Source organism: Gymnogyps californianus, chromosome 1, assembly GCF_018139145.2.
Source record: "Gymnogyps californianus isolate 813 chromosome 1, ASM1813914v2, whole genome shotgun sequence".
NCBI classification, from domain to species: domain Eukaryota; kingdom Metazoa; phylum Chordata; class Aves; order Accipitriformes; family Cathartidae; genus Gymnogyps; species Gymnogyps californianus.
The window spans coordinates 116,616,217-116,626,139 of NC_059471.1; the positions used below are offsets into that span (position 1 = coordinate 116,616,217).

The 9,923-nt window shown below is 48.4% G+C and overlaps 1 protein-coding gene across 1 annotated transcript; it reads left to right on the forward strand.

The window, feature by feature from the left end:
• The first annotated feature begins 395 nt into the window (after positions 1 to 395).
• On the forward strand, positions 396 to 8,591 carry TIMMDC1 (translocase of inner mitochondrial membrane domain containing 1). Its single transcript, XM_050914670.1, has 7 exons — positions 396 to 490; positions 647 to 812; positions 2,336 to 2,424; positions 4,299 to 4,366; positions 5,261 to 5,339; positions 6,759 to 6,869; positions 7,440 to 8,591. Exons 1-7 carry the CDS (start codon positions 396 to 398, stop codon positions 7,537 to 7,539), a joined length of 708 nt encoding a protein of 235 aa, XP_050770627.1. The 3' UTR covers positions 7,540 to 8,591.
• Positions 8,592 to 9,923: the final 1,332 nt, after the last annotated feature.

A 9,923-nucleotide genomic window follows, 5' to 3' on the forward strand; every position in this document is an offset into this window, starting at 1 on the left:
TGTCACAGTAATATTTAGGGTGTCTCTACTTCCAGTCTCAGGTGGCCGTGGCTGGAAACTTCCCCTGGTCAGTCGCCTGCGTGAGCTGGGGCCTTTTCTGTCCGATTCATTTTTTTTTTCCGGCGTTGCTGAACCAGCCCTGACCCGTTCCTCTTAGTACAGACGAACAAGACCCTCGCCTCTCCTGCGGGGAAGCCGGGCACCACCACCGGACCCCCCCCCCCGCCCCCCCTACCGCCGCAGGCGCTCTCAGAGGGGCGGCCCGGCCCGGTCCCGCCGCGCCGTGCCGTGCGCCGTGCCGTGCGTACCGTGCCCCGCCGGGAGGCAGGGGGCGCTGCCGCGCCCGCCCAGCGCCGCCGCCACTGCCACTGCCGCCGCCGCCGCCGGGGAGGGCCATGGCGGAGGGGGTCGGCGCTCAGCCGCAGTTCGGCCGCCCCGCGCCGCCGCCGCAGACGGGCTGGGAGCGGCTCAGGGAGCTCTGGCGGCGCGAGTGAGGGCCGGGCCGGGGCGGGCGGGCGGTGAGGCGCTGCGGGCGCTGAGCCGTTGCGGGCGGCCGGGGGCGCTGGGCCCGGCGCTGCCCGCGGGCCCCCCGTGCCTTCCCCCGCCCGAGCCCAGAGCCCAGCCCTGCCCTTCCCTTCCCTTGCAGCGAGCGGCAGCGGTACCCGGAGGAAACGGTGAACATCGTCAAGTCGGCCTTCACCGGGGGAGTCATCGGCTGGGTGTACGGCGGGCTGCCGGCCTTCTACCACGCCCGGAAGGCCTTCATCGAGAGGAGCCACGGCGAGCTCTTCCAGAACCGCGCCGACGCGGTGGTACGAGCCCCACGGCCCTGCACGGGCCCGGCCGAGCCCACCCGCGAAGCCGGGAGACCCGCTGGGGGGGGGGCGGGGGAGGTTACACGGGGGGAGCGGCCGGGGTTCCCGTGGGGGGAGCGCTGGGCATCGCCCGCCGCTCCAGGGACCGAGGCGTCCCCGGGCCTCCCGGGGAGGCCTCCCCGAAGCCTCCGCAGGCAGGCGGGGCGAGGTATCTCCTAAAGGCTCCGGCTGCGGAAGAAGGGGCCGTTGGAGCCTGCGGTTTGTGGTGGCACAGGAGTCCGTGGGAGACCGAATGGCCGTGTTCTGGCAAGATGCGTGACACGCCGCTCGGAGCGTGTGCCTGGTTTTGATACTGCTTGTGGCAAAAATACCAGGGTGTTTGCTGTAAGTGTGTGAATACGTACAGTCTGCCTAATCACCTGTGGTGTAAGCTGGCTGTTCCGTGTTACCCACATTCTGCCCGGTTAACTTAAAAGAAATTGTCCTTAGTTATAGAAAAAGTTGATAACAACGTTTACCATTCTGTTACATGGCTAATTAAGCAATATGTCTTGAAAAGTCTTTTGGCTTTTAAATTTGAGTGTGTTGGCGAGAGACTTCACTCTGTTGTGTCAAAGTGGAGTTGTCATCTTACTAACGTGAGTTATTTTAAGACCATTTAAAATTCTTTTAGCTTATCACTACACCTCACAACATTGTGACATTTTATAGATGTATTTGAACTTTTAGGGGTTTCTTCTTCAATTAAAATGTTGGTTAGCTGGCTTATTAGGAAAAAAAAAACCCACCTTTAAAAATCTGCCTAATTTTACATCACTCACTATTTAGATTTGGCCCAACGTAGCTGTCTGCAAAGTGTCGGTGCCTGGCTTCACACTGTCCTTCTGCTGACTTTCTTGCGTATCTGCACCCAGGCTAAGCACTTACACCGCAGGCACTGGAAGAGAGAATTGATTTTCTTCCGTGGTATTAACTGGAATATTTTTAATTTTTATGAAGCTTCTGTTTATCACATCTTTTCAAAAAGCGCTTATTGCCAAACTTTTAAGTGCCAGTGCTAAACTGCAGAGCTTGATGGTCTCTTCACATTTAAAGTAGGTGGTTACTATTTACTTGTTATGGTTATTGTTTATTAATGCTTATTATTTATTAATACTCATAAACTTGTAATAATTGAGAACTAGTTTCTAGTTCGTCCTCCCTTTCTTCTCTGCTACTCTTCCGTACTGTCCTCAGAAAGCTCTCCCTGTCCCCCCAGATGTGTTTCAGCACTGGGATTAGAAAGACCAGTTGACGTTACAAACTGGAATTAATTCTTGGTTTTCCTGTTGGTGGCCGGGGTAAACGTGAGCAGCTTTTCCTCTGAAGATGGCCGACTTGATCCCTAAGGGTCAGGGTATCGTTCCCAAGTGACGTGAGTCCCACGACCCGTCGCCAATACCCTGGATTGCAGCGGGCTGGTGGTGCTGGCGCGGGGGAGCAGGGCTGTGATCTGTAACCTGTCTCCTCTCTCCCCCTAGCAATCTGCGCATCAGGCTGGTCTCAGGAGTTTCATCCGCTACGGCTGGCGCTGGAGCTGGAGAGTAGCCGCTTTTGTGACGATATTCAAGTAAGTGTTTCCCTGATGGTAGTGGCAGAAGAGCTGGCTTATGCTTAAGCACTAGCGGCAAGGAGCCCTTCGTGCCGGCAGTGCTCGCAGCTCCTCGAGAGGCTGCTGGTGGCTGATTGAGGCTCAAAGTGTTCTGTTAACAGTGAGTCAGATTGATAAGGCATGAACATGAAGAGGATTTAACCTTTTATAATTATCCCAGAATTCAAATCTTCTAATGAACCAACACAAAAACTAAAAGTGGAGAAGCCTGGTTCCTTACATCTAATCCATGCTGTTATGGACTTGAATACTGTTCTTCCCTGTACTTGATGGCTTCTTTCTGCTTTTGCTTCATCTCTTTTTTTGTGTTTTTCTCTGGGAGAGTGTTACAGTGTGTTGGCTGTTTCTGGAAGAGCTTTCTATCCCACGCTAATTTTTCTCCTTTTTGTTATGTCTCGCTCCTAGTTTGTATACACTAGCATTACTCACAATTCTTTGTTCTTGTCCTCAAATGCTTGCAGATGATCGTCTTGTTATTAAGCAGTCGCTGAACATCAGACCTACCAGTTGTGTGTACCTCTTTAGGCCTTCAAATTTTTCCTACACACACAGCCAACACAGAGATAGTGTTCTGCTTCCCTGATTTTCTCCCTGAGATGTGTCAGTGCATTTCTGACAATATAGCATCAAACTAAGGATGCTTTTCCAAATAAAGCCCTTTTAAACTAGGAATATCTCCTTCCCTGATGTTCAAAATGGTAAATTTATTTGTAGTCCTAAACCTGCATTGGCTATATCTGCAGGTTAAATTCCCTTTCTGCTTTTAAGACACCAGCAGCATTGACTAGCATTGTTTTATATTTCCGTCTCTCTAATTTTTTTGTTCCTTTCTGAATTTCTTCCTCGATCTCTCTTGGTTTCTTTAGCTCCTTTTGGTTTAGTATCTGTTCTTAGGTTTAGTTAGCGTACTGTTTGCTTTCTGTCCTGGAGCTTTGGCTTTCTTCAGATGTTCCTGGGTTTGACGTGTAACCTCGTCGTCTTCCACCAGATGTCTCCCCTGCAGTCAGATCATCGCCCCTTTTCACCACCACTTTGTAAAAGGCTTTGAAAGAAGATATTTACCACACAGCGTTAATTGTTGCTGTAAAGTCCAAGTTGAAGATTTCGTCCTGCAGTTGTGCGAATTTCGAGTTTCGCAGTTTAAAACCAAATTGTTCAGTTTTACTTTGTACGAGAGCTAGGGTGACGTTACAGCGTTGGGAAGGAGAGGAAGATTGCTGTTGACTTGTAGATGTCATGCACGAGGCTCGCTAAAGTGCTGGGGAGGATGTGGCCGCTGAAATGAGAACAGAGAGTGTTTTGGGGCTTAACTGATGTTTTTGGAGGAGGTGGTGTACCCACCCTGGTGGGAAATCTCATGCCACAAGAGTAGGTGACCCTGCTGACATCATGAGTGTGACTTAGCTCTAGTGGTGGGGACTGTCTGTTGGGCAAGATCTTACCGACACATGGATTCAGCTTCTGGAGGTAAAGGTCCTACATCAGGACTGACTTGACTGACAGGACCTTTCATTGCTCAATTCCTTTTATCCTTGCATATACGATGGAAAAAAATATCTTTGATTAAAAAAAGAAAAAGAAAGAATATCCCAGATCCAGGCCGGGAATCCTGGTATTCCCTGGCCTCTGGCTGTGCAGCTGCCTGCAGTAAAGTCGCGGAAATCAAGGCACTGGTGGCTGGCACGTGTGCGCTCTGGACAGATGGGCAGCCAAGGCAGTTAGAGGCAACCTGAGGGCTGGCTTAATGAAATCCAGCTTTATTTCAGGCTGTGTTTTGCTACCTGTCCTTCTCCATGTGCAACTGCTGACCTGTCTGTGCCTTATCTTTGCAGCATGGTGAGCACTGGTCTGTCTGTGTACCGCAATAAAACCACCATCAGTAATTTTGCTTCGGCAGGAGGTAAGACTGCTGTAACCTTGTGTACTTTTCTCTTTATGAGCAAGGGTCATAAGTGGAAAAGCATAACCAGAAATCTGTATCTCTTGGGTTTGAGTGGGTCTCTAGCTTCTGTGCTCCTGGGTTTTGTTTACAGTTCTACCGACTGCCACCGTGACTTTGCTCCATTGTTTAACTGCCACGTGCCTTTATTTGTAACAGAGAGATATCGATGCACTTCTGAAACCATTGGGGAGTTTTGTGGTTATCAGTTCATCTTCAAAATACTTGCTGGAGTTTTTTGGGTGAAAAATGCTTGTGTAGGGTAAAGGCAACACGTGGTGCATAACCTGCTCTCATAACCACCTATTTAGCAGGGAAAGCATTTCTTATTTCCGCTCTTTATAACAGTTCAGTGCGCTGTTTATAAACTACCCTTTTCATGCTAAGTTTTGCATGTCCGCTTTTGGCAACAGGGCTCCGGGTAAGTGATCTGCTTGTTCAGTTTTACAAGCTTTATTGCCCTTACAGTTGGATACGTGTTTTACTGATCTTTTCTGCCTTACATGGCAGCTACTATTATTAGCTGTTGTTGAATAGAAAAAAAAAAGGGGGGGGGGGGGGGGGGGATCATGCTCCAGCCTGGAGAGAGCTTAGTTTTATTTTCATAGATACTTTTAGCATTTCTTGGGGAGTTTTTCTGAAGCAGAAGGAGCTTTGTGTAATGTTTTAGTGCAGAGACCATGGTGACTGTATGGTGAAGGTCCCTCTTGCTGGCCACAGCGCTTGGTTTCTGCTCTGTTTAAAGTAGATGTCAGCTCACGGAGAGGAGAAATGCAGCAAAGCAGCTCCCTCTGTCTGTATGTGATGGCTGGTGGGGGGCTATTTGTGGTTTCAGTGGGTTTGTGGTTTTTTTAGCCTTCACAGGAGCCCTTTTCAGAATGCACTTGGGCCTGCAGGGACTGGCAGGCGGCTTCGTGTTTGGAACAGCGTTTGGGTGAGTTGTGACTGCTGCTGATGAGTGATCGAGACACGGCTACTCTTTAAGGGTGTTTGTTAGACTGTGTGGCCACATACACCAAGCCGTGAATATAGGTGGGGCTACAGAAGCTTTCCTTCCTCTCTTGCCTTGAGGGATTATCTCTCTTGGGACCTGATGATGATGACTTTTCTTCCAACCTTTAAACTGTTTTTTTTTCTTCTTTTTTTCTTGATTTGTTTTTTGCTGCTTCCTCAGTGATAAGAACTCAATGCTCTCAATAGAGCATCTTAGTTGCTGCTATTTGCTTCTTAGAGGAAACACTAACTACTGCTAAATAGGAAATTGTGAGGATGGGTTATAGAGATGTCTCCTGTCCCCCTTCCTTGGCGTGGTCACTGATGAGCCCAATGGTTGTGCGCAGAACCGTTGGACATCTGTTTTAAGGAGCTGCGTTGGCTGTGGGTAAAGGCAGGAGTGTAAGACACAGCTTCTGGGCTCCCTTCTCAGCTTCATCAGCAACTGCTCCTGTAGCACCTCAGAATCCAGACGGCACACAAAGGGTGTTGGGTGTCATGATGACACCTTTTGAAGAAGGGGGTACCTTGGGAACTGCCAGCCCCTAGGTTAGGAATCTGTGTAAAAACTATTTTTTTACAAAATAGGCTCCATCAAAGCCAAAATGCGGAGCAGCAGCCATTAGGAAATGCTGAGGAAGAAGCTGCGCGGTTGGGCTGCACAACCCAAGGCTGTAAGGTGGCACATCTCTTCGTGTATGTCTTACAGTTGTGTATCTCCTAAAGCTCCCTGGGGCATGGAGGAACCCATGGTTCTCTCTCAGGGGCTCTGTCCATCAGGACAATGACCTCTTAACTCAGCAGAAGTCTGACTTTTCAAGCAGAACTGAGATTTCTTCTCCAAGTACTGACTTGTGAATATCCTCACAAGTGAATTTGGGGATCCTGCCTGGACAAGGGAATGAGCTTTATATGTGCTACTTAGCACTGTCAGGATGGTGTCAGCTGTGGGCGTGCCTGGAAGCAGCCTCGGGAGCTTTACCAGTGAAAACACACGTCCAGAGCTGGACAGAAGCTAAGCAGGGGTGTGACTGTCTACATTATGGGTTAAGTGAGCAACAGGGGTTGTTTGGGAACCTTAAATCCTTCCACCCCTTTGCCCTGTGGGTGCCTGTCAATGAGTCAATTCAAAATATGTTACCAAAGGGGCTACAGTGAGTCACATTTGAAGACAGGCTGTGTTTGGTGGCTGACAGTAGAATAGGAGAACCTTAGTCTGTGGTGTGATGTGAGTACTGAGGAACATTACGCTCCACTGATCTGGTGGCTGGCCCCCGCATGCTCCTTTTGCTGATGCCAGTAAGTTATTACTGTTGTGTGTCCCCTGGGTGACTTGTGACTTTTCTGCTTCCTCCTCTAGGATCCCTGCAGGGGGCCTCTTAATGATAATGCAGAAGCTTGCTGGTGAGACCTTGCAGGAGAAGAGAAACCGTGAGCGCAGGGAGCTGTATGAACAGAAGTTAGCAGAGTGGTAAGGAACAGCTCTGCCTGTTTGAGTCTTTGGCTAGAAGTGTGTCTAGGTCTGTGTGGTTCAAACATTTAAAGAAACCGTGGCACACGAGGTTTTCTAAACCACTGTTGTTGTGCTCTTAGTTTTTGGTGTGTTCCACATGCCAGTCTGAGAACTGCTGCTTTAGTCTTCCCAGCCTTAGATGTTGCTGCTTCTTTTGTAACAAGGTATTTTGTTCAAAATTCATGCCCCGCCCCGGCCCAATAACTCTGCATCAGTTTTTCACTTTTGCAGTGGCTGAGAAGACAAGCAGGACAAGCACATTAGTATTTCTTTACCAAAATTGAGAGGCCAAACTCTGGCTTTTCCTTCATTGCTGCCTTCTTTCTGTCCCCGTTAAAGAGAGGAAAGAAGAAGGATAGCTGGCGGCTTTGGGGAGAAAAGGCTATGACACTGGTTGCGTGACTTACTAAAACTCACAAATAGTGCCAGTTCTAGAAGAAACTTTTCAAGAGTTGGGATTCTGCAGTGATGCCTTTGTCAGGAGGATACAGGCATAAAATTACTTTGCACTCTCTCTTCCCTCCTTAGGCAATCCAGGCTCAGTGTGACTGAAGTCTTAGGCCAAACGGAAAGCAACGCCCAGGGAGGACTGGAGATGGAGAGAGCAAGAGAATCTAGGAGCTTCTGAGTCTTCCCCAGATCTCTGTTGTAAGCAGCTACAAAGTATTTTGATTCTGCTCCTAAAAGTCTTCAGTCAAGGGGTCGTGGAAGTCTTCTGTGAATGCAGTTATATCCTATGCACTTGTGCAAAAGCATTTTGCTGAAAACGTTGTTCATGGATGCATATCACTGCACAAGAGCTTGGAAGGGCCAAACCTGTTCCACCTGAGAAGGTGGAAATGCAGACTCTGCAGACTAGGAAATGTCATCTAGGTTTGGCAGGGGGTGAGGGCAGCCCCAGAGCCTCGTCTAGAACCCATTTCACTGCTGAAAATGTCCAGACCACCAGCGATGTAGAAATATTCAAGGTAAAGGAGCCTATGAATAGTTTGGATGCTAAAGGTACCCTGATTCCAAAAGCTAATTATGCTCTGGTGAAAGCTGCTCTTCAGGCAGCGCCTGAAGAACTTGCTGTCGAAGCGCCATACAGGCAGCACCAGAGCGAGCGGTTCGCCTCCTCTCGCCATCCTCCTCCCACAGCTTGGCGTGGCCTGGCTGGGACCAATGCTCTTTTGCTGACGGTGGTTTCTTCAGGCTTTTTGCAGAAAAACGCACTTGGTTCCTACAGTACTTGGGGTATTTTGCAGTCAATGTTGAGGAAGGGTGGAGGAGCTGGGAATGACAAGGAAATACCCTGAAAAAGACGTTTTGGGTTCCTCAATAGAAGTGTGGCTGAGGGGGCCGCAGAAAGGATGACTTGTGTCTGATGGTGATGGTGGAAGAATTGGCACTGTGGACAGTTTTAACAACAATAAAAAGGCCTCTGATTTCATTTGAAGGTTGGAAATTAGGGGATTACGTTGGGGGGAAATGTGGTTCAAGACACTCAATAAAGCCATCTAGCAGTGGTGATTGTGTTCATAAGCTCTTTATGTTAGTACAGTATGTACTTTATGCTAGTACAGTAGTTGCATTAGAGAAACGTACTTGAGGGATATCCCATGAGAAGAGCTCTGTCTAAGATCCCACCAGCGAGCAATAAAGCTTGGTGGCGGTGTCAGACATTCCTCTGTCTGGGCAGTAACGAAGACAAGAGCCAGGAGAGTGCCAACTCTGTGTACTATTTTGTACCAGAGGTCAAATGTTAAGTCATAGCTGTTACCTCTGGGTAGGGCTGAAGTTAGTGGTCTGTACCCGGAAGGGCCAGGTGGCCCATCACCATTTCCCTCAAAGCAGAAGGTCAGAATTCTGGTCCTTTTTCTTTGTTGGAGTTTTTTCTCCTACTACAGGGAATTACATCCAGGCAGGGGGTTCGAGTCACCTTCCCACAAGAAAAGCATAGTCAGTCTATTCTGGTTGAATGCTTTTCTCTGTTACAGCTGATTACTGTTGATTGAAATATGAAAAGCCGATTCCACAGAGCATATTCCACCCGCCCAAAGCAGATTTTTGGCACAGCTTGTTTCCAAGAAGGTGGTGTGTTTTCTGACTTCTGAAATGAGCATTTTATTTTTTAAACACCTCAGTGTAGTTCATTTTTCCATTGAAGAAATACGTGTTTCGGGGTTGTCATCAACCAGCTTTGATTTTCCTTTTCTATGTGTAAAAGTGAAGGATCTGAATAAGCAGAGGTATGGATATGTCTCTTCCCCTTCCTGTTTTAAGCTCTGCATGCATTGGTGACAGTAGTGTTATTGTCCTCTGCCCCCTCAAGAAACAAAATAGCAGGCCTTTCAGAGTCACACATTTGCCATTGTGGTTACACAGTGATGTTTTATGTTTTTCTTTCTCTTCTTTTTTTGCTGTTACATCCCCACCCGGTATCCCACACTCTTATCTGTAAAGCGGTTCTCATGACATTTAGCTGTGTCATTGCTCAGTCTTTCTCTATTCCTATTCAGTGGTATTTGATGTGATGTCTAAAGAATGCTGATTTTCTTGTGTCTGACCATTGATGCAGGGATGTTCTTCCATGGGAGGGCAGGCAGAGCCAACATGTAGCAGTTGTGTGGATTTTCTCCCCATGTAAGGAAGGAAGGGCTGCTAGATGTCCTTATGCTGCACATTAGCAAGGGAAAGCAGAGACTTCCATCTACACTCTAGGAGCCATTTTTTGCTCCGTTTCCTGCTGCGTTTAGTTCCCTGCACTTCCTCATTTCTTGTATTCAAAGTCACTGTCCAAACGGGGAGTGAAGAGTTGGTTCAGAGCTTATTTTTTAAATACAAATGTAAGGGATTCTTCACACCTCCCACTCCCACTCCCTTCCCCCCCCTCCCCCCCCGCCAGCAAAAGCACAGCACTGAAGTTACCAGTCCTCCATTTTCAGAGTAGGTAACACAAGTAGCAGGGATACAGTGAGAACATCTTACACTGGATTTTGCTTTTGCAGAGAACCTCCCTTTTTGGGTGGG